This window comes from Pelodiscus sinensis, chromosome 1 (genome assembly GCF_052426305.1).
Source record: "Pelodiscus sinensis isolate ZL-2025 chromosome 1, ASM5242630v1, whole genome shotgun sequence".
Lineage (NCBI taxonomy): Eukaryota > Metazoa > Chordata > Testudines > Trionychidae > Pelodiscus > Pelodiscus sinensis.
The window spans coordinates 125,939,073-125,964,597 of record NC_143052.1 but is presented as its reverse complement, the minus strand read 5'-3'; the positions used below and the strand labels follow the sequence as shown (position 1 = coordinate 125,964,597).

General features: G+C 42.7%; 1 protein-coding gene across 2 annotated transcripts in view; it reads right to left on the bottom strand.

Moving 5' to 3' along the window:
• FBLN1 (fibulin 1) overlaps positions 1 to 25,525 on the bottom strand; it is a 120,693-nt gene that overhangs the window by 29,135 nt on the left and 66,033 nt on the right. Inside the window, exons 15-16 of one of the 2 annotated variants that reach the window (XM_006127754.5) lie at positions 14,934 to 15,076; positions 12,314 to 12,445 (exon numbers count right to left, since the gene is read on the bottom strand). In XM_006127754.5, the coding sequence (XP_006127816.2) occupies positions 12,314 to 12,445; positions 14,934 to 15,076 (275 nt within the window). Of the gene's footprint in view, positions 1 to 12,313; positions 12,446 to 14,933; positions 15,077 to 21,025; positions 21,471 to 25,525 lie in introns of those variants that run through there. The other variant, XM_006127755.5, reaches the window with a different exon arrangement.

Below are 25,525 nucleotides of genomic sequence, written 5' to 3'. Positions count from 1 at the left end.
GTGCTACATCTCAGTACATTATTTAAAAATTAATAGAGCATATCATACCATACATTTGATCTAGTGACTGACAGCAATTGTGAAAGTTCCTATGCTCAGTATCAGTTCCCTCAGTTTTCCCCAAGCAGGCAGCCTTTTGCAATTCCCAGATCATCAACAGTAAGATGGATTTGTCTGCTGGTTTTATAAAAACTTTAACAGAGGATGACATACTAATGTTTTTGTGGTGTACTACATCTTCTAGGTGCGGGATAAAGTGGGATATAGATCAATGACGAATATTTCATTAACTAGCTACTGTACAAAGCACTGGAGTGAAACTTGACATCAGATCAGAATTTGCTTGAGCAAGAAAATTCTTGCAAGAAAATTGCAGTCACCATTTTTCTTATACAGAATGAACATTCAGTTCCTTTACTAGTATTTCTTGCTCATTTACAACTTTACACATTTTGGGGGTGCAGGTGAAATGATTTTGACTACTGAGTAGGATAGTTATTAAATCATCTGACAGGGCAAGTTCAGATAATGAATCTAGCATCCAACCTACAAAATGGTTTCCAGGTAACCTGTTCTCATTTGTGCACTAAGACATACAAAATGCAAAAATGAGATTACTTACTGACAAATTGTTCCTGTGAAGGAAGCAAGCTTGGATGCTGTTATGAGACTGGCACAGAACATGGCCACCCACTGACCCGGAAGAGGAAGCACCCTTTATGACCTTTTGGTGAGCGGGTCCAGCCACACCTAGCCCCACTCACAGGAAGCAAGAGGGCGGGTCTGGGCCATGGCTCAGTCAGAGCCAGGAAGCCGAGCTGAGCAGATGCTTGGTCCCGGCTCCCACAGCAAAGGCCTCGTCCACACTGCCCCCAGCCCGAGGAGTGGGTTGGGCCGCCTGGACTCCTGCCAATCCCGGAGCCCTGGCCTGGACTGCAGAGACACTGGCTGCTGCCCGAACCCACACTGACCCTGCTGGGACCCTCGCCAGGCAGCAACAACTGGGCTGGCCCACCTGGAGCCCTGCCTGAACTGGAGCCCATGGACCCCTTGCCAGCCCTGCTGTTGCCCGAGGATCCACCGGACCGTTGCCACAATCTAGTAGGCTCGCCAGGCGGGTTGGAAAGCAGCCCAGGGAGAGCCGACCTCAGGGCGGCTGAGGACATGGAGGTCGGATGGGCAGTGCATTGCGGCCTGGACCCCCGCTGACCCTCGACCTCGTTGGCGTTAAACGGCCTGGATCACCACCGACCAGGGCCCTGGGCTGGGATGCAGTGGAGTAGGAAGGGCCCATGTCCCCTCCTCCCCTTGCCATCCCTCCTTTTGGGTGGCAGGTTCCCCCCTGTGGGGAAAAACCCTGCGTTTGTTGGCTCTCCCAGAGTGAGGAGACCTGACCCCCTGCCGGGCTGGGGCCTACCCAGAGCTGTAATCGCTGAACAACCGGTGATAGACCCTTGTCACCCTGACTCAGGACTGTGACTTAAATTGTCAACTATTGACTATTTGTATAAACCCCTTGTCTGTCCACCCGCCGGCCCTGACCCCGGGCTGGGCCTCACAAACTGTTGCTCACAAGGCTGAGGCGTGCCTTGCAGATTTGTGGGCACCCTAGGGAGTCAGCGGTGCCCCACACCCTGCATCTTCCTTCGTATATGGTGCATAACCCCTTCTAAAAATCTGTTGAATTACATCATTGCTTTATAGGCTGGTTGTAGATGGCCAGACTGCTGAAGTTTTGTATTGCAAGACGTTCATTGTTGTATTATGCTAGTTATACTCTATGGGTGTGTCTAGACTGGCAAGATTTTGCACAAAAGCAGGCACTTTTGCGCAAAAACTTGCCAGCTGTCTACACTGGCCGCTTGAATTTGCTCAAGAGCACTGACTTTGTAATGTACAAAATCAGTGCTTCTTGCACAAATACTTTCACGCTCCCGCTCAGGAAAAAGCGCTCTTGTGCAAGAATACTTGCGCAAGAGGGCCAGTGTAGACAGGGAAGAACTGTTTTGCGCAAAAAAGCCCCGATGGCTAAAATGGTGATCGGGGCTTTCTTGTGCAAAATCGCGTCTAGACTGGCCACAGATGCTTTTGCGCAAAAACACTTTTTGCGCAAAAGCATCAGTGCCAATCTAGACTCGCTTTTGCGGAAATACTTTTAACGGAAAAACTTTTCTGTTAAAAGTATTTTTGCAATATCATGCCAGTCTAGATGCAGCCTATGTGATAGATCCAGGGCAGCTGGCTACAATAGTTTGGTGGGGGTAGACATACTGGGAGCTGGGTGAATGCTTTACTGTTTCCTGAATAAACTGCCACGGGCTGCAGCCATATAATCAAGGCAAGCAAGTACCTGAGGCTAATTTCAAGCTTACCTGAAGAAACAGGCTAATCAGACACCTGCAGCCAATTAAGGCCTGCTTGGTTACTTTAAAAGGTTTCCCCTCAGGTAAGGGAGGGGGAAGGAAAAGAATGATGGACTGAGAGGAGGAAGTGTTTTGCTGAGAAAGGAATTATACAGTCGGGTACCAGGGAAGCGGTCAAGAGAGAAGGCTGCTGTATTGGGGCTATAGGAAAAACCCTGTCAGTTGCCACTGGTTAGGGTCCCTGGGCTGGAACCCAGACTAGTGGGCAGGTCTGGGTTCCCCCAACCCTTCCCACTCCACTAAAAAGAATGAGCCTGGAAAAAAGAGACCCAGGGTTATGGAGGAGTCTCCCCCCAATCCTTTGACTTTGCCAGTGATGAGACTGGCTCAGTAAGCTATGACTCTGGCCTCTATAAAAGACAAGCGGCAGCGTGTAGGGTCTGAGCAAGCCTCTGAGGCATATAATAACTGCCTAGAAGTGCAGGGCCCATGGGGCATAGCTGGAGCTTTGTCACATATATGAATGATGGATATTTATTTGTATTTATTGTTTGTAGTTGTGTCCAAAGAGAGAATGCCAAATGTATTCCTTGGTATAACTGGCCCAATTCCCCTTGATTTCAATAAGAGAAACTGCTTACACTTGGGCTCAATTTGGCCAATGAAAGGAGCTCAAGAAAGATTGTTGTTTGTACAATGGGGGTGCCGATTTTACACCACACACAGATTAGTGTGCAGATAAGAAAAAATTATAGCCACAACTCTGGCAAGTGATAGAACTACAAGTGTATTAAGGCAGGGCTTCTTAATCAGCCACCAAAACCCAGTATATTTTATGCCACTCATTCTGTTCAGTTTTTCCTTTTTTTTTTCTTTTTTAAAGCCTCTGCTCCTACATTATACCCTTGCTAAATATACTTAATCGGAATAATGATGACACTGGTATATGCACAGGTTAGTTATATCCACAAGGGATGTGAACCTTACATTACGGCTCAAAAAGACATGGCATACAATATAGTAGAATGTGAAAGACCTAGTCAAGTCAAAATATAGTAAATCAAGAGTTACTCAACTGAGATCAAGGGAGTTACTTGGGGGCAACAGGGGCATGAGAGGAGAATCATACCTTTTGTTTGTAAAGCACAGAAGCTTGTGTTATAGGTATCATATTATTTGCTGTTCCTGAACTAATCAAGCATCAAGATATCATAAGGTGTCACATTGGATGCCCAGTCTCCTCTTACTCCTAGATCTATTGGTAATACCAGAAACCTATATTTTTAACACATTTTTCAAGTTGGATCTAGTATATATTTATTTCTTGAGGTCCCTTACTAGCCAGCCCTACATTTGTACAATTACAAAATTGTAGAACTTAGGAAAAATATAATGCCTTTATATCTGTAGGCCAACATTTAGTGCCACCGACAATAGTACATATTTGCAAAATCAGTACCGATTAGCTTCCTGCTATCAGATTGTTTACTGAAATCTGGATATTCAAATACGAATCCCACCTTCCCAAAAAATCTCTACTACTATACATGAACTAATAAATTGAAATTCTGTAAGTTATTTATTTCTGGAAAGCTTTTGCTAACAGCAGTAACATATCAAACAGTATTGTTCTGAGCTACATTAAGAACTCTAAAAAGTCTTCCTGAAATTTACCAGCTTTTCTGACTACAAGTGGTATTATACATAGCTAAGAAAATGAATGAATAGCTGAGGAAAGAGCTTTATAGTACCCTATAATACCTCAGGCATTAATAGGATATTAACATATTCTTCATCATTTACTGACAGCTGGTTAAAGAGGTATGCAGCCAAAAGTCTGGAAAAGGCTTTAAAAAACAAAGTCGGTCTACACTTCTTTCCACCCCTCTCCAAAGTGATTTAGTATTGTTATCAATGTCTCTAGGATTCCATGCAAAACTGAGGTTCTAACCATATCTGGAGGTAGGAATCCCACACCATTTTTACATTCCTTCCTTTACATTCCATTTAAATCATTCTCAGCAAGGTCTGGATAACTTCCTGCTAACCAATTTTCAGGGTCTGTGCTTCAAACTCACCCCCTTTGTCACCCCTCAGGGCACTTTCCTCCCTAAACTCCTTTTTTCTGTGTCTATATATTATATTATCTCTTGTCTCCAGGCATTCATTCATACAGCTTAAGCTACCAATGCCCACACAGTGATGATTCACAAATCTACCACCTGACTGGTCACTCTCCATCCAGTCCTGAATCCTAATGAGTCTCACGTGTTCAACTTACACTCACAATGGCTAAAACTGAACACCTGATCCCACGCCTTCTTTGTTCCACATCTCCCTGTAACTCTGGATTTAACCTCGAGCTCATCACTAGCTCCTCCCTGTTCCTTTGCCAGTGTGCAATAACATCTTCATAAATAGCATTTTTGAGATCCATCTGTTTCATTTTATTTACCCAAGGAAAACTCTCCTGCAGGTCTTCTCAGATATTGATTATTTTAACCTTCTCATACATGATGGTTAGAAGGGACCTTAATGATTATCTAGTCTGACCTCCTGCACATTGCAGGCCACAGAATCTCACTCACCCACTCCTCTAATAGACCTAAAACCTCTGGTTGAGTTATTCAAGTTCTCAAATAATGATTTAAACACTTTAAGCTTCAGAGAATGCATTATTTACACTAACTTAAATTTGCAAGTGAGCTGCAGAGTAAGGAGAAACCTCTCAGGGTCTCTGCCAATCTGTCCCATAAGAAAATTCCTTCCTTCAGTCAATTAGATCCTGAGAATGTGGACAAGACCAACCAGCCAGAAAGCTGGGAAAGAATTCTCCGCAGTAACTCAAGAGACCGTCCCATAGAGTGTCCCATCACAAGTTGGTGAGGATACTTGCTGCTAGCAGTTGCAATTAAGCTACATGACAATTATTGGCAACTTCTTCAAACCCTCAACTCCAGACATTTAAAAAGCTTAGTTTTGAAGCCAGTTAGATTCCCCCCCCCTCCGCCCCACCTTCTCCCTCGCTGTTCCCCTTGGAAGGGCTCTCCAGAATTTCACTCCTCTGATAGTTAGAAACCTTCCTTTATTTTCAAATCTAAGGGTACGTCTAGACTAAAAGCTTTTCCAGGATATGGGGGGTATCTTGGAAAAGCTCTGCTGCATCCAAGGAACATGTCTACTTTTTTGAAAAAAAAAAAAAAAAAAAATCAGAAAAGCAGACACATTTTTTCAGCATTCCTATAAACCCCATTTTATGAGGAAGAAGGGATGTTACGAAAGAGGGTTTTTTCCCAACATTTGGCTCCGTGTAGACAGGCCAAATGCCAGAAAAGCCTCTTTCGGAAGAAAAGCAGAAAAAGATACGCAAATTGAGGTTCTTAATTTGCATATCTTTTTCCGACTTCTTTGTAGTGTATACGTAGCCTAAATTTGTCGATAGACAGTTTATATCTATTTATTCTTCTGTCCACACTGGTTCTTAACATAAATAATGCCTCTCCTTCTATGGTATTTATCCCACTCAAGTATTCATACAGTGTAATCACATCTCCCCTCAACCTTCTTTTTCTTAAGTAAACAGGTCAAGCTCTCTGAGTTTGCATTTATAAACATGGGACACTAGAACTGCGCCACAGTATTCCAAATGAGGTGTCACCACTACTTTGTACAACAGCACTAACACTTCCCTGCCTCTACTGGAAATTCCTCTCCCGTGATTCCAAGGACTTTTTCATGGCCACATCACAGGAACAGCTCATAGGGTACATCTAGACTACATGGCTCCGTTGACACAGCGCAGCGGCCATTTTTACTGTAATGAAGCGGGGATTATTTAAATCCCCGCTTCTTTGACTATGCCAAGTAAACTATTTTACATGGCTCTGTCGACGGAGCCATGTAGTCTAGACGTACCCAAAATCATCCTGTGGTCAACCAATACACTGAGGTCCTTCTCTTCCTCTATTGCTTCCAACTGATAAATTCCCATCTTATAGCAAAAATTCTTGTTGTTAGCCCCTAAATGCACTTTGCAATATTACATTTATCCCATTTCTAGTACTCCAGTTTTCAATGTCAATTGAGATTAAATTAATGGTTTTGTAGTTTCCTGGATCACTTTTTTTACCCTTTCTTTAAAATAGATACTATATTAGCAATTCTCTAGGCATTGGGCATGACCCTCAAGTTTATGTATTCATTAAAAATCTTTGTTACTGGTCCTGTAATTTTATGTGCCAGTTCTTTAATATTCTTGAATGGAGATTATCTGGGCCCGCTGAATTTAGCCAAATTAAGCTCTTTGAATCTGACTTCCCGTTCAGATATGGTAACTTCTACTTCCATAATCTCATTTCCATTTGCCACCCTCCCATTACCCATAAACTCTTCATTAGTCTTGTTTAAAAACTGAAGCAAAATAATTGTTTAGGTCAGGGGTGGCCAACCCACATGAAAAAAACTGCAGCTCCTGATGGAACCGGGACAGAACCACAGAACTGCTCAGGTCATCCACTTTCATGGCTGGGCTGCTGTGAGCTGCATGCCTGCTCACAGCCCGTGCCGTTCCACTTGCGGCCCCCAGCATACTGCGTCATATCCTGCATGTGCAGGCTGGGTTGCACTCAGCGTTCCGGCCTGCACGTGCTAGTAGCCAGCTGCTGAGCACAGGCAGTGGCAGCTGCTCTGGGTGCGGCAGTGGCACCAGCAGCGGCTCCGGGACCTGGGCATAAAGTTAGTGGGGGAGGGGAATTGGGTTAGAACGGGCAGGGAGATGCCTGGCTCTGGAGAAGGGCAAGGGAAGGGAGGGGGATTGGGTGGGGGATGCTCATGGCATCCCAGATGAGCGTGGCAGTAGTAGCGGCGGTGGCACAGCTCTGGCTCCGGGACCCGAGCATAAGGTTGGGGGGGAGGGTGCGCACGGTGGGCTGGCAGCTCGGTGCATGCGCGTCACCTGGAGGGAGACATGTGTCTGTAGTGGCGGCTCCAGAACCCAAGAATTAGGTTAGAGCGAGGTGGAGGGTATGCCTGCTCTAGTCTGGTGGAAGGGAGAGGGATTGGGTTGGGGGGCGGGGGGCACACAGCATCCCAGGCAGCACATCTCAAGGCTGCCCACTCAGTGCATGCACCCCAGCACCTGGAAAGAGACATGCATGGCTGTAGCGGCAGCTCCGCAACCCAAGAATTAGGTTGGGGATTGGGTTGGGGCGGGGAAATGTGCCTGGCTCTGGGGAAGGGGAGGAGATTGGATTAGAGCAGGGGGTGCCGGGGAAGGGGAGGGGAAGAGCAGCGAGCACGCTGGCTACTGGCCCCAGTTGTCTGTCCCTTCCCCCTGGCCAGACCTCTCCCATGGGCACCCTGCCCCACCAGCACAGTTGGGGCCACATTAGAGAGGCTTGGGGGGGGGTTAGGTTTTTTTGCATCTCACTTGCGTGGCCCCGACTAACTTTTCTGTGGGTCAGTGAACCTGACTCAAAACAGGTTCCTCGCCCCTCTCAAAGACAACACTGAAACATTTTGTGTTGACATAATATTTTATTTAAAAATGAAGCCTGACCAACAAGCCCTCAATTGGGGCCAAGCCCCCATCTGGCCGCAACATCATAACACTTCTGCACCCCCCAGACTCTAAACCTGAGCCTATCATACACTGGAACCCCCTGTCCTGAGCCACTCACATCCCCAAACTCTTGCACCCCCACATCCCCAGTCTTCTGACACAACACTCCAGCACCATCTGCAAATCTGTGTCCTGAGCCCATCATACTCCCTGCCCTGAGCCCCTCATGCACCCCAGCCCAAATTCCTGCACCCTCACAGCCACAAGCCTGCAGCTTGCTCAGCACCCCAACCCTCCCCCTAACCAACACTCTCCAGCCTGGAGCCCCCTCCCTGAGTCAGCATCCTCTTCTCTACTTCCTCCTGCACCCAAATTCCCTCCCACAGCTTGTACCTCTCACCCTTCCCAGTGTTTTTTTTGTGATGGTATGCCCCAGGACAGTGTACTGGCACCTATTTTTCCCTGGCGCGGCATGGTTTTTTTTGGGGAGTTTTTTTGGCTCAACAGCTCCCCTGCCCTCCCCCCGGTATGTGGCTCTTCGTGCTCTATACACCGCTATTTTGGCTCTTCGTCTCTAACGGGTTCGCCACCCCTGGTTTAGGTATTGGGTCATGTCTCAATTACCTGTAATTTATACCCCATCCTCAGTGCTTAGTGATTCCACTTCTTTCCTTGTTTTCTTTTTATATATACTGCTAAAGAATCTTTTTCTATTCGTTTTAATTCCCTTTGCAGGTCCATCTGCTTGGTTTTTGCCAGTTTTCACTTTATTCATAAACTTTCTGAGCTTCAAGAGATAATTTCCTTGCTGATCCACCCATCTTCCATTCCTTGCAGGCTTTCTGCTTTCACTCACCTGTAGCACACTTCAGGTACCCAAGGGAACCTGTGGCAACTTTCTTCAGGTTTTGTGCCATTGTCTTCTGGGTCTATATAAATCTTCTCTACTCATCTGATGTTGTCTCTTAGGCTACATCTAGACTGCAAGCCTCTTTTGAAAGAGGCTTTTTTGAAAGATACACAGTTTGCATTACATAGTGCACTTTCGAAAAAAGGTGTTCTTCCTCATAAAATTAGGTTTTCCGCAGTCAAAAAAACTGCCACGTTCTTTTGATTTACTATCGAAAGAACGCGGCAGCAGTCTAGATGTAGGGGAAGTTTTTTTTTAAAAAAAAGTCACTTTTTAAAAAAAAAAAAACCCTGTAGTCTAGACAGACCTTCTCTGTCTCTCTCTATCAACAACCATCTCCCTGCTATCTTCCACACCTTCCCTGATCTAGTCCATCAAGCTAGTACTGTTCCTTTTTAAAAGCTCTCCTGTAGACCCACTTCTTCTGAAGAGCCTACAACAGACTGAAATTTGCCATCATAGGGTACGTCTAGACTACAGGTTTTTGTCGACAAAGCTTCTGTTGACAAAGAGCGTCTAGACTGCATCCAGTTCTGTCAACAAACCGGCTTGAGAGTGTAGACGCAAAGGACAGTGTAGATGCAATAACGCCTTCTGTCGACAGAACTCTGTCAACAAAAGGCATTATTCCTCGAACACTTCTGGGAGATATTAAAATTAAAAAATATAATATGAGCAGTGGAGTTGCTGCTAACAGCACCAATCTGTGTCCTTGATTTCATGCATTCAAACTAGTGGCCTGAATCCCTATCCCTTCATGTAAACTACACGGCTTTTTCCCTCTGAACTTTTCATCATTTTTTTCTAGAATTAGAGTTATGGCCATCTCTAATTTCCAATTGATACCTATGAAAATAGTTTGAAAGAAGGGCAGATAGTTTAGTTCATCGTTGTTTTTAAGTGGAAATTTGCAAAATGGGGTCCCGTTCCTGCTCCCACTATTCAAGCCCTGAATTGCCATTCAGCAATGTAAACCGAATCCATCCAGAACATTAAATACACAATGACACTTTGCACCCTTGTAGCTCTGTCTGCATTAACTTCAAAGTGTTCTTACATATAAGAATTCATTAAGCCTCACCACCTCTGCAAGGAAGTGTAGGAGCATAAGAAGATAAACGTCAGCCAGAAAGTTTCCTGAGCAGCTGGGTATGTAGATTAGGTCAACTGATTCTTAGATTTGTGTGCAAGACCATCCTTCTCTTACATATTATAAAATATGTAGTCAGCTTATTTAGTTAAGTGCCATTTTCTTTAAGTCCTATTGTTCCCTCTAGCAAGTGTCATGGCCAGTCATAATTCCATGCATGGTATTATTTTTTTCAGATAAGAACAAATGCAATGGAAGAAAACTACTGTAGCTACAGTGATCTTGATAATGTTTATTTTTTTTTTAAAGAATCAAACCAATGCCTGAAACTTATAATATTTTAAGCCTCTCTTAGCATTCAGATGCATACTTCTCTTTGATATAGAATGAAATACAAACCTAATGACTTGATTTTGCAGTAATATAAATACTTAGACATTGCTAATACCTTACTGTCACATTTCTGAAATACAGCAGTGCCACCTAGAGATCAGGCTAAATATAGTGCCTCATAAGAACTATTCTACATCAACATTTTCAGATGTAAAAAATAAAGTAAGGATTTTACCCACCCACTTAAGGAGACTCTTCTTCAAAAGCACATAGATAAATCTGGGCAGAGCGTGTAAAATGCACATACTAAACAGAAATTATTGTGGGAAAATGTTCTTTTGTTTGCATATGTGTATGCAAAGACAAAGCCAAGCAAATCTCTTACTTCAGATTCCATGCTTCAGGGCGTAACCTGATCCTGTGAGTTTCTTTGTGTCCTATGTACAAGTCCTTTCTAAGCCAAATGGTTCTATGGACCTCTCTAATACAGGCCAAAAAGCTGCAAGACATGCAGGAATTTACTTGAATATGCCTAACGGACAGACCCTCAAAAGACAGCAGCACAGTTTGAGACCTGCTAGCAAGCAATCTCTCTGCCTGCTTATGCATTTTACTGTTATGAAGTCGTAACAAAATAAATTTGACCTGCCAATCAAAGTTGAAACAGTTACAACTTCAGTGAAGTACCCCATAGTTACATGATAAACAACTATTATTCACTGTAGTGAGGTGGAATGGGATCTCAGGGACCAGAGGGAGGAACCCCTCCTGCAGCTTTCGGGGGGAGCGGGGAGGCTATATCTAGGGTTGCCAGTTGTCTGGTTTTGAACCAGACAGTCCAATATTTGAGCTTTCTGTTCAGGAAACAAATTGAGAAAATATAAATGTCCAGTATTTTCTAAATAAGATGTAATGTAGATTGTGATGTAATGTCAAGTGTGTCCGGTATTTTTGTTGAAATCATCTGGCAACTCTAGCTATACTCACCCCTCCTGCTGGGTGAACGGGACACAAAGTATAAAAAGCAGGTCTGACAGCTCAGTTGGGCTTTAGCCGCCAGAGGAGACATTTGCCTTCTGCTTGCTCCCAAGATGGAAGGCTGCTGCTGGCTTCTGAGGAGCTAAGGACTGGTCAAAGCTGCCAGAACTGTACGACAGCCTGACTGTGGAGGAGTTGCCAGCACTACCACAGGTCTTCTACCCAGATGATTTGAACAACCCTCTTCAGGACTAGATATGCCCATAGGGGGAGATAGGAAGTGAACCAGGGGCAGCACTGCTGGAGCAAAGGTCAATGTGTTGCAGTCTGGATCTCTGCTGACCCTTTGGCATATCTGTTAGGGCCCTGTCCTGGGGCGCATGGAGTGGGTTATCCCCAGAGCCACCACTTGTTGGCCATCTGATGAGGCCAGGATGCCTATACCACTTGCTGCTAAACTCTGAACACCAGCCTGAGCCATCGACCTTTCTTGCCCTGCCCTACCTGAAGGCCTGGGCTACCTGTCATTGCTCCTCAGCCCTGAATACAGGCCCAAGCTGCAGACTCTTGCTGAGCCGCTAATTCCCCATCACACAGGTGACATGCTGAGATGTAGTGATGTAGACTGGCCTCCCAGAGGGGGAGGAACCTTGCCACTGAACCAATACATTCACCAATAATTGTTACTGTACTATTTAAACAGTAAAATCAATTAAAAAATAGAAGCAGCAGCAGCAACTCAAGAAATTTTACCATTGAAATGCTGTATGGTGTACTTCTAATTGCTTGAGTTACAATAGTTTTAAAGGTGACATTTACATCTGTAATTAGATCCATTTCTCAGTTGATTTATATTTAAATATGTCCCCACATTTATGCTGAGGCCAAAGTCTGTAAAATCACATCAGATGAACCCTATCGGACCAGACAGGTTGAATATCAAACCGTCACTGATACAGGCTGAGGGGTACCTCAGACACACTCCTTTTCCCATTTTGACTTATATCATCTAATATTACTGGGAAGAAAAAGAACACATTCTGTACATAGAAAACACTATATGCACCCACTGTACTCACCCACTGTCATGCTGTCCATGTAACGCTTGATAATATCAAAGGAATCCCTTAGATTTCCTTCTGTTATTTCAAACATGATCTCTGCCTGGTTGTTTGGTAAGACGGGTGTTATGGCACGAAGGAAAATAATCTCTGTGAACAGAAGCATCACAAAATGTGTTAAAGAGTAATAACCATCGTGGGGGCTGGCAAAATGCTTCCCTATTTCTCCCTAGCTTACTATCCCAAGCTATCACAATCAAAAGGCCCGCAGTGAAAGCACAAGATCAATCTAAATGTCAATCACCACTCAAACATGAAGATGACCATAAACTGCTCCCTCAGCTAGGGAATGAGTATAGCGCAATGCCTCCGGGACCCACTAAACTTATGGGCTGTGTCTACACTGGGCCACTTATTCTGGAAAAGCAGCCGCTTTTCCAGAATAAGCTGCGAGCTGTCTACACTGGCCGCTTGCTTTTCCGGAAAAGCAATGATGATCTAATGTAAAATCGTCATTGTTTTTCCGGAAAAAATATGCTGCTCCCGTTCGAGCAAAAGTCCTTTTCCGGAAAAACTGTTCCGGAAAAGAACCAGTGTAGACAGCACAGTAGTCTTTTCCGCAAAAAAGCCCCGATCGCGAAAATGACGATCGGGGCTTTTTTGCGGAAAAGCAGGTCTACATTGGCACGGATGCTTTTCCGGAAAAAGTGCTTTTCCGGAAAAGCATCCTGCCAATGTAGATGTGCTTTTCCGGAAATACTTATAATGGAAAAACTGTTCCGTTTTAAGCATTTCCGGAAAAGGGTGCCAGTGGTGTATGCTGAGAAGATTCTCTTTGGTGGAAACACAGCAGCCTTAAGTGTGGTCTAAGAAATTATGATGGCTGCAGCAGTCCCATGAGAACCACTGTGCTAGCTAAGAATTGGGCAGGCTGTGTACCATGCTCCGGACCCACTCCCTCTTATCTTCTAAATGGAAGGTTGGGGAACAGGTAGCACAGAATTTCTGTGAGTATGAGCCCCCAGCTTCTCCTTTAGAGCAGCTCTTAGTACTTTCCACTGAAGCAGCACTGCCAGGGCTGAGATTCTGGCTCTGATCTCAAATGGGAGCATAAAAATTAATTTAAAAAACATCTCTCAGATGCAACAATTTTGTTTTAGGATTCTGCAGTTTTTCCAGAAGCTTTTCCAGTGATTGGATCTGTTCTAAAGTCTCTCAGTGCAAGACACTGGAAAAACCCCAGAAGGCTCTGCTCTTCCTAGGGACACCTATGTAACAGAGGCTCTGAAAATAGGTGATAAAACTGACATTGAGAAATAAGGATCATCAATAGTGATTAAATCTGCTAGAGCTCTAAGAGGGTGTGTCTACATTGAAGGGCTTAGCTCAAGTTATGTCAATTGCCTATCTTATTTTGAAATAGCTTATTTCAAAATAGGGAGCGTCTACACAGCACTTTTTTCTAAATAGGGCACTCTTCCTCTGACTTCCCTTATTCCTCATACAAGGGTTACAGGAGTCACAGTAAGAAGTCCCCCAGCTTGACAGTATTTTGACACTATTTCGAAATAACTGCCTGCTGTGTAGACATGGACTAAGTTGTTTCGGAATAGCGCTAGTTATTTCGAAATAGTGTTGCAATGCAGATATACCCAGAGAAACTCCAACGACTGTGCACAGGTCTTTTACTGAGATCAGACATACTGGCATATTTGGAGAAAAATCTTATTTGGTAGGAAGTGAGCAAGGAACCCTGAAGTTTCTTAATATAGATTAGTTCAGTGAAAGCCTTGACCTCACACAAATGTGCATCTTCCACATCAATGTTACTGAAGGCAAAATTCTACCACGGAGTTGTAAGTTCTTTCCAGTGAAATCAACAGGAGCTGTACACAAAGCTCAACATTTGGCCCTTAGTGAGTAATATTTTTAAGAGCTGAAACTGAATATTACACTCATAAAAGGCAAAGTACAGACGACCCATAAATATCACACAAGCCACAGAAGCACAAGCTTCCCCGATGTTCCCCACTAAAGTGCAAAGACTCTGGCTTAGATGGAAGACTTAGTTTCAAATCCAGCCAATGGCCTAAAGATGGAAGGTGGATTTTTTTTTAAAGGGTTCAAGTGACTGGAGTACACAAAGTAGACTGGCTTTCAATGAGACTTTGATTCTAATCTCACTGGTGCTTTTGAAAATATCTTCCTCCCAACATTCTCTGAATCCCACACTGTTCTCTTCCAGATTTCCTTAGTTTATTTAAGTCTATAATCTCAAACGGAATTTAAAACATTTTTCCATCTCTATGCCCCTTTTCATAGCCAGAGTTGTGCACAGTGGACATAATACACATGAAGATTCAGGTTCAAATATTCTCCTAAACTGGAACCTGGGTGTGTCTGAGCTCAGAATGATTTTTGCCCCCACAAAGGCATAAACTCCTGATTTATGACTAGGGATCTCAGGTTCTACAATAACACAAATAGTAATAAATAACTGTGAAGGAATAAATGATAGAATTTGGGACTGTGCAAACATTTTACTGTACTGATAGTTATTCTGGCTTTAAGCAAGGATTTCCAGGAGATTTTGTTTAAAAAAAATTATACACTGTTAACTGGAACAAGGAACACTTACCTTCAGGTTTAGTAAATTCTTTGAATGTGGGTAATGAAATGACTGTGTGGGAAATTGTGTGGACTGGATCCAACACACAGCTGACATCATTTGGCCGGCAAGATTTAATGCAGCGAATAGTATCTGTCCTTTCAAGTCCAACTCTAAGAAGGGAAAAAAATTAACCATGAAAAGATTAACCATGAAAATGAGTCTATTTTTCAAGATGAAGAACTAAAAGCTTCAGTGGATACAAGTATTCATTATTCCTCTCCAGCTCAGTCCCGTGGAAATCATCAAAACTACAGTATTCTGGAATAATCTGTTTTGACTGAGAGTTGCACAGGGAAAACCTCAAGACTGGATCTCTAAGTTTCAGGACTTACTAGTTGCAATGGGAGAAACCCAGCATAAGAGAGATCCATGAAAGATAGCTATACAAACACACAAAGACCGTAAGTTCAGGGCCAGATTCTCACTTGGGCTAGGTCTACACTATAGCTTTTTCCGATCGCTTTTCTGGAATAGGCTTTTCCACCATTTGACCCAGTCTAGATGAGTTTCTCTGGGTACAGGGCTCCCCAAAAGAGCGTGTTTGCTCTTCCACAAAAAAAAGTGGAAGAGCAAACACATTCCTTGGACGTGGCAGAGTTTTTCCGGGATACCTCCAATATTTCGGAAACCCCCCACAGTGTAGACGTACCGTTGGTGTAAGAAAAGGGTTAGGGTCAGTTCACATATCACCACCAGCTACCCATTCCTACATGCAAGTCTAAATTAAACTACTTCTCACTCTTGTCCAACTAGAGTGAACTTAAAAGTCACTTGGGCTACGTCTATACTGCACTTTGTTGCGCAAGAAGATATGCAAATGAGGCAAGGTGATGAATATAGCAGTGCCTCATTTGCATACCTAATGAGCTGCCATTTTCTGGAAGGGGGTTTTGCGCAAGAAGGAGCTATCTACACTGCTCCTTCTTGCACAAAAACCCCTCTTGCACAGGAGCCATTCTGCCGCTTAATTTCAGGAAGAACGACTCCTGTGTAAGAGGGGTTTTTTTTGTGCAAGGAGTAGTGTAAACAGCTCCTTCTTACGCAAAACCCCCTTGTGCAAAAATGGTGGCTCATTAGGTATGCAAATGAGGTGTGGCGATATTCATCCCCACACCTCATTTGCATTTCTTTTTGTGCAACAATGCGCAGTATAGACGTAGCTTTTGGGTATAAGAACTTCACACAATACCCTGTCTCTGTTCTCTGGAGATAAAAGGGTTGCACTGGGACTTTCAGTGAGACTTTCCCTAAGCCCTATAAGTGATCTTAATTTTGACCTGCCCATTTCTTCAGATTTCCAAGCAGAAAAGAAAAGTTCGTAGTCTCAGGATTTCTATGTGAGGAAGGGAGACTAAAAGATTTAAAGGGAAAACCTCGCACAGAACAGAAAAAAATAAAAATTAAATAATTTTTTTTTTAAATTAAATTTTTATTTTGTTAGAATAGTGATAGAAATGTAGCCGTGTTAGTCTGGGGTAGCTGAAGCAAAATGTGTTCATTTTTTTAATTGTATCCTTTGGTATATATGGTTGTGACTATTTTCTTCCACTATTTGATCTGAGGAAGTGGGTCTGGCCCACGAAAGCTCATCATCTAATAAACCATCTTGTTAGTCTTTAAAGTGCTACATTGTCCTGCATTTTATTTTGTTAGACACTGTTAGAAACAAAATATTTCTGTTCTTTTCAAATTCTTCCCATGCTTACTCAATAAAGCAAGCAATGCTGCATGTGCTGACTATGTGTAAAGCAGAACACTAAGGAAAGAAATAAGTAATATTAAGGAAAGTGTATGCTCAGCAGATATAATTTGGTGCAGCCCCACTGAAGACAGTGGAGCTATAGTGATTTACACCATTTGAAGATCTAGCCCATTATGCTTAATTAAGATTCCTGCTTTAGGATTATCACTCCCTGGATCAGGAAGGAATTCCAATTTTCCACCTCCTACCCACGTTCAACATTGAATGATTTTCCTAGATAAGTGATAGGACAGAATGAAAGTGCCTTCTGCTTGAAACATCTGACCACTTTTGAATGTTAATTCTGGACTCGAGGGAACAGAAGTCTGGCCCAGTAATGACAAATCCCATATCCTTATTCTTGAACTTGTCACAAACTAGCTTGCTTCTATGTTGAGAATAAGGAACTTCCAGTTATTTAATACTGATGACTTCAGGCTAAGGGCCTGCTAAGTTACACAATGTAGTACCCAGGCTATATCAGACCATGTTAGCAAACATCATAAAAGGAATAGGGTAATTTCTCTCTTTTTAGCATTATATATAAGGAATTTAAGACTATGAAAAATAAAATATATTTAGTAGTTAGTGCTCATGGATGCATAACTTCCCCCCACTCCCTCACACACACATAGCATGATTTCCATGTGGTCAGTTGCAAAGGCTCATGATAAGAAAAACAGTCAGCTACCTAAAAAATGCTTACTACTTTTTCCCTCTCAAAATTACACTGATCACATAGGATGAAAACAATGCCAAGTTTAAAATAAGTTCATGCTCATCAGAGTTAGTTACTACACATGCATATATACACAGGAGAGGAATAATTCCCATATTTCCAAGGAGTAATAACAGTTATCTACGTGTGGAAGAGGAAATATCAGATCTTAAATTGTGATGATGTGTGAAAAAGCTGTATCAGGTAATTTTTAGAGGTTTATTACATAACATATATAGATGGTCTTTTCCCTCAAAAACCTGCATGGTTGGAATCATGCTGACTAGGTCAGTCTGGCTTTACTTCCAATAGCACAAGGAGTGTATTTTTCACAATGAGGGTAATTAACCAATGAAACAACTTACCAAAGGTTGTGTTGGATTCTCAATCACTGGCAATTGTAAATCAAAACTGAATATTTTTCCAAACACTAATTATTTTGGGAACATTTTCTGGACTGTGTTATGCAGGAAGTCACATTAGATGGCCACAGTGGTTGCTTCTGGCATGAGAAGCTATGAGTGTATCAATCTTTCTCTGCACTCATTGAAAAAAAATTAAATGCAATTTTGGGTTGCATTAACAGAGGCTTAGCATGCAAATCCTGGGAGGTGATAGTACCCTTTGGCTCAGTGCTGGATAGGCCTCACCTGAACTACTGTGTCCAATTTTGGTCACCAATGTATAGAAAGGAGGTAGAGCTACTGGAAAGGACACAGAGGCAACTGACAAAGATGATCAAAGAGATGGAATGGAAGCCCTCTGAACAAAGGCTGAAGGAACTGGTTATGTTTAGTCTGGAAAAGAAGAGATTGAAGGGAGACATAATAGTGATCTTCAAATACTTGAAGAGCTGCCATAAAAAAGATGGAGAAAAGTTGTTCTCTCTGTCCACGGAAGGTAGGACAAGAGGCAGTGGGTTCACTCTATAGCAACTTTAGATTAAACCTCAGGAAAAACAGTAGGACAAAGGAAAAGACCCCCTAGGGAGGTTGTGAAAACTCCTTTCCTGGAGGTTTTCAGAAAAAGGCTGAATGGTTTAGACACAAACTCTGCATATTGGCAGATGGTTAAACTAGATGTCCCTTGTGGCCCCTTATAACCTTATCATGCTATGGCTCTACACTCTGCTGCTTTCCTTTTTTCTCTGTCCTCATTGGTAAAACTCAGGTTCAGACTTTGGCTGTCTCACACATTGGCACTACCCTAACAATTCCCAACTCTGATCTCCTTTCTCCTGATGGCTCTGCTCACTGCCATAGTATGTCCAAACCACAGCTGTCAACACCACCATGCTCTGTTGATCCAACCACTCCACCTCTGTCCTCCAGTACCTTTGGAGACAACCTTTTTTCTTTCAGGATCTAGTTCAGGCTCCTCATCTTCACCTTGTAAGCTGCACACTGCTCTGACTACATTCTAGTTATGTCAGTCTCATATTCTCCTGCACTTAAGCTTAGGCTTTGCTGAGCAATTTGTGCGTATCTCCCCTACTTGTGTCTCCTTCCATGATGGCCGCTAACTCCGGAACAGATGCCATCTTGTGTGACAAGATCTTTGCTCCTTTAAATCCTTTCCTTTTTTGAGGAGCGGGGGCTTGCCTTCTATCAGAAATTTCAATTCCAATGCTATCTATAACTTCCTTAATGCATGTTCAAAAATAAAATAAAAATAAAGAAAAATTCAGTTGCTCTCATTATTTTACAAATCATGCCCCCTTGCAAAGTTACCCTTTTTTACTTAGGTTGTCATTTTGCTTTACATTGTCTTATTTAAAATGCAAGTTCCTCAGGCCAGAAAACTGCATTTCATTCTTGTCCGGAAAGAGCCTCGCACATCAGTTAATTTGGAACTTTAAGGTATACATAACTATATAGCACTGTTGAAATATGCAAGCTTCTGTCTAATACAATTAGATCTAGCCACTGTGTTCCTAAATTATTTGCTCAATGCACACGAACACCAACAAAATGATAGTACGCGGTAGTGTTTTACAGTACTTTGGGCCAGAATCTTGCACTGTCTTGCTTTCCCTCCCTCCTCTCCCAAGGGAAGTATATATTAATGCTGCAGAACCAATCTTATTTTTGTGTCTCTGGCTGAGTAGGCTATGGGCACATGGAGAGAAGCCCAGGTAATGAGCTTGTAACCACATACATGGAGCTGCCACACATCATCATAAGGGTTAGAAACTCCTTTAGCTTAAGTAATACAGGCTAGTGCTTTCAGTATGTATTGTTTGGATTCTATCCCCACTGGCACCTTTATAATTATGTGGTGACAGACTCATTATGAACTGGCATACCTGATGGAACTTGATCTTCTGTGGGCCATTTAGAATATGCTTTCCTTGAGGAATCAAGTAATACACTGGCTAAATGTTGTGACCATGTCTTCATCTAGTCATTGGCTCACACTGGGGATATAAAAACTACAACTTACTCATATGAGCTACTACTTTAGCTCAATTACTTAAAGGTTGTTTCGCTGGTATCAGAGGTCCCAAGTTCTCTGCTTACTGCTGGATCCATGTTGTCTGTAATTTTACAAGGCAATGGATTATTTTATGGTCACATAGATTATTCCTGGCAGGAACAAGCTAGATAGGCCAGGGATAATGCAAGGCCATGGACTCTGAGCATTCATATTAAAATATATAGACAAATCCCCCATGTCTGCACATTTAAAATTTTATTCTTGCTAGCACGGCAGAGTCAGTACAATGACTAGAGTGTGAACTAGAATCCCTACAGGCTCGTGCACCAGCAGAAATATCAAATGAGTTCCACTTGCATCCTTTTCATTATTGGTGATAATACAGAACTGGAAAGGAATTGGATTTGACCTTCAGAATCCAGGTTTACTTTTCAGGGTTGCCCGTAAGAAGAACCCCAAACTCTTGAATTTAAACTTGTAATTTTATCAGCTTTGATCTGGAAATCAGAGAAAGAGAAAATTGACATGGAACCCAATAAAACATCCCTACTAGGGATGCTTCAGAATATAACCACCTGAGAAGGGAGGTGCTCCCTTTTTGCTACTAACTAAATGCAATTATGAGATTGTTGCTATTTTCCCCACTTTCATTTCAGGGTTTTACTTTTGTATTACAAAATTAAGGGCCAGATTCTCAGTGAGTTTACATCAGACTTATTAGCTTCATTAGAGCTATCCTGGGAATAAGGTCCTACATTTTCAAACCTGACTCAGTTTCTCAGTGAATAACTTGAGGCACCTTAAAGGGTTTTGAGTTTCAAACCATGTTAGCCATCTATTCTTTGAAAATGCCTTAGGGATGTTCCAACTTGGGCAACCTTAACATAGAAGTACCCCAAATCACCAGTGAGTTCTGAAACCCGAGGTATCAGTCTGCACCATCAGAAAAGTTCTAATTACACTGCTATACAAAAGTTATTCATGTTTTCAATTCTTTGTGGGTAGAGGTTATGCTAAATGTCTTCTATGAACATATATTTTGCCCCTTATATAATCATGTATACCATATATAAGAAACACTGCCCAAAGTGAGATGTTAAGTGATGGAGAAAAGTGAAGAACGATGACAATAATAAATAAATTGCACGTGCAGCATGCAACAGATGAATTGACGTTAAAACTTTATTAAAACTGATTTTTTAAAAAGCCACTGCCAGAGGGAGGAAACAGCCACCGATGCCTGCATGTTAGGGATCAAAGCTGTGCAGAGACAAAGACAAAAAGTTTGGCAATAAATGTGTTGACACTTCCATGGCGGAAAAGTTGCATTTGAATGGTCAAAAGAAGGTCTCTGGGCTCTGTGATTTGCCGCTTCATGACCACAATACCACTGTAGTTATTCACTTTTTTTGTGGTGAAAAAACCCTCCTCGTTCCCGCTGATGATGGACAGCAGAATTTTATCCCCAGGGACAGCATTGGAAGGGCCCATGCGGAAAATGTCGGTGGGCACTTGAATGTTGGTAGGAAAAGAGAGGTGATAGGAGGTTATTCTCAAAGGCAGGCTCTGGCACTCCTTATTTTCATTACAAGGCAAGCGCTCACAGCGACTGCAAGAAAAGTGAGAACACAAGACAAGAGGAGGATTAACATACAGTTGGCAAGCGTAGTAGCAAAGGAGGGGCAGTGGGGGTGAGAGCAGATATGCTGACTTGTGTATTGTATCCATTCTCCAGTATCACTGGCTAAATCATAAGGCAAACAGATATTCATTAATTATGTGCTTGTAATTTCTGGTTTTAGAAGAGAGTTTAACCAATTCTAGAAAAGTTGCCCTTTCCTTGTACCCACTGACATGCAGGGGCAGCAAATTGTATGGGCTTCTAGTGCCCAGGCTCTACCAATGTCAGGGCTGGGTCTCTCCTCTGGCCCTGCCTGCTGCCCCTGCATGCCTCCCCCAGAGCACATCCAAACCCACCTGCTGGCCCCCGCATACCGCCTCCCTCCATCACCGGACCTCTGGGTAGCAGGCGGTCAAGCTGGGCAACAGACAGCTGCCCTGGGCCCTCTGCATGCCCTCACCGGCTGCTGCTGCCTGGCTGTAAGGGAGTGTGGCCCGCAACAGGCTGACTTGTGTGTCTGCAGAGGGAGGAGGCACAGGGCAGTGCCTCAAAGAGGACTCTTTCTGGGGTTTGGGTGAGTGCTGGGAGGGGGAAGAGTAAGATGTAGGGTAGGGAGAATACTCCTCTCTGGCCCCAGCCCTGGGGACAGCCTGCCTGCTGCAGCCCAAAGTTTGAATGCCTCATCCCAGGCCCAGCCTCATCCCAGAGCCAGCACTAATAGACAGAGCCCCCACATACCCCCAGTCCCAACCCGCTGCCCAAGCCTTGAGCTCCTCCCACACTCAAACTGCCATCCATACACCCCTGCACGGCAACCCTGTGTCCCAGCCTGAGCCGTTCCCACATCCCAAACCCTCTAGTGCCTCTCTAAAGCCAAAGCCCTTATACCCCGATCTTTACACGAGAGGGGGGATGGGTGTGTGGGCTGGGGGGGGGGGGCGGGGCAGGGCTTGGACCCATTCTGAACACCACCAAAAATTACACAAACCTGCCATTCCTGCTGATATGCTAAATTAGAAAGGAACCTGATATCTTAGCATGTGTAAAACGTTATCAGAACTTAGCCTGCAGTTGTCTAAGATCCTCTTTAACAGAGCTTAGCTTTTTTCAGAAAAAGTAGATTATTTTTATGGTCTCATGTCTGCCAATCAATAGCCTGTATTTTCCTCAAGTGACTAGTGAATTCAGGGTGCCCAGCCTGAGATACCTTATAGATCCCTGTTTTTATGAAAGCACAGAGTATTCACTCTCTGAAAACCAGACTCTTTTAAGGTTTCCCCATGCTGAAGGAAAACCCCAAAGTTTCAAAAGTTGGAAGCATCCAAGATCATGTCCATTAACCCCATGCCAGTGCAGAGAAAGAGTTTCTACTTTAACCCTGACAATTTCACCAATTTATTATGAAAAGGAACTTCTTCCAGATCCTAGTAGCATGATCAGTGCTACCCTGTGTAACCGAGAGAACTGGATCAACACAGTATAAAAAAGCACTGAAAATTTGAGCTAATAACCTGGTTTCTCCAGCCTAGACCAATAAGCCTCACACTCAAGGAAATATGTTGCTAGTAGTCTCCCAGCTACTTGCTGACTGCTGTTTTTCTTCCCCTCCAATTCCCAGCCTCCATACCACACCATATCAACAAATCCATTCAACTGAATCTGCCAATCAGGACCAATCATGCATACAACAACATGCTGGTCAGTCAGGGTGGGAAAAGATTGGCTGCCCTAGACACATCTGGAGCACTGCAAGTCATGCTTCCTGCAAAAGCAGCAATCTCCTTCCTTTCGACTATTGAAATAAGTGAAGCTTCTCTTGTAAAATATGACAGACGGGGATGCACATTAACATTCAAAACTAATGGGGAACATCATAGTTTGTTTACATGTTCATTAGAATCTTGTGAGCTCATGAACTGTATTTATAGCAATAGATATTCACTTAAAATGAAGGTTTATTTGAAATTCAGACTAAAGACTCAAACCACTAAATTCAGCTCTGGATCTGAACTGCCCCATGTCCCAGGATGTCTGGATCCAGGATTTTGTTCCAGACCGCTATAGAGTTAGGGGACAGACATAATATTCTGTTCTGGATAGTTTACTTCCACTGAGTTTGGGGTTGTTCAGACACAGAAGTAAAATTCAGGCTCATCTTATACACAGCCATTCATCACGTAAAATTATATGTGACATTTGCTAAATTCAACAAGAAAATGAAATCCAGGTTTTGGGGTTTTTTGTTTATTAAGTTAACCCATTGTGTTACCATCAAAACATGCAAGTCATGTTCTGTGTATGCTTCCACAACTGATAAGAACTTCTTTATTTGTGAAAAATGTTGTTTGGAAGGGTGTTCTCTGAAGATTTGCTCAGGCACAGAAACATGACTTGCTTTCTGCCACGTCCCACTGAATGTTTGGTAAGAGAGCACCTACTCCATTTCTTCTACCCTCATGCAACTACTAGACTACTGTGTCTAGATTATGTAAATAATAAATCTCTGAGCAAACCATACTAGGCTCTTTTGCACATTGCCAATGTGAGGTGGCCTCCTGCATTCTAGGGTCCTTTGAGTGTATGCACATTGAATGCTGTTGGCAGATTAACCAGTTTTTAAAAGCAAGATCAATAGCACTTAGAGTTCCTGCCTGAACACACAGTATATATAATCATGCTCACAATGGACTACTAACCTACAGAACAAAGCGTGTTTAATTAAATCGAAGACCTGAATCCTCAAGGACTCAATAATAATACCTAGCTCTTATGGAAAACTTTTCGTCTTTGGAGCTCAAAAGGAAGTCAGTATCATCATCCCCATTGTACCAGAATCCCCATTGTGTGGGTAAACCGAGGCAGGGAGGGGAAAGTGATTTGGTCAAGATCATCCAACAGGTTAGTGGCAGAACCTGCACATACTTAATCTTATTCACATGTGTAAAGAACAGGCATAAGTAGAGGCCTAATTGTGACTGCTCTTATGATATTTAAGCTATATATATATACACAATTTGTATTTTTCCACAGCCACAGTTAATTCTACTTCAGAAAATTTATGGCATTTAACCATGGAATTTTTTATTTTTGAAATGCTGTTGTTAGAAAGGTCAAAATGAAATCATAGAAAATTTTCCTTCATACTGATGGCTTTTTGGAAGCATTTACACACGCACGCACACACAGAAAAATAGAGATGATCCACTCTTCTGCTAAAGTCAAAATGAGCTTTAAAATAATAGTTCAAGTAAAATAAAAAAGCTTCTTAAGATGCAAAAAAAGACATTCTGCTGATTCGGATAAATTATTAGTGGAGACATATGTCTGTGGTTACGAAGTTAGAATTATTTAAAATTCATGACCTTTTTTCTTATAGTCTGGTGCTCCACCATACATAGCGCACACTTCACTGTGGGTTTAGTGAATGTGTACTAACTGTTCCATCAAATAACCGCAAAGGATAGTTAGCAAATATTATTGCATTCAAAGGACCAGAGTTCAAGCTGGGGTCATGCCCCACTATAGCAATAAACAATGAGTATCTAAATCTCAATGTACTCTCTAGACCCAATGTTAAATTCTTCCCTTCTGCGGGTAGAAGCAAATCATACAGTAGGGAATTTTGCAACCCAGTGCAAGCAAACGAGCAGACGAAGACCAAAGGTGTAGGTCCAACTCTGTGGTATTGCACTATGGATTAGCTGGCCATAGCGTTATTGAATCTTGCTATCAGTAAAGTGTCAATGTGGGTAAAAGCACTAAAGAACCTTTTTAAAAGGAAGGGTGGGAGGAGGAGAGGGATCTGGATATGAAAGAATATTACAATTGGTGTAGCAGAGTAAAAATAAACTGCCTACAAGTGGAGCAGTTCTGAATAGCTCTTTTTAATTCCTTCAAACCATGGCAATTACATTAGATGCATGGTCCTGAAAAAATATACACACAATTATTAAAATATTGCTATAACTTATTCCTGGATCCACTCATAATTACTTTAGATCACTGTTTCAGATTTGTTTTAGTTTTAAATGATATTGCTCAAC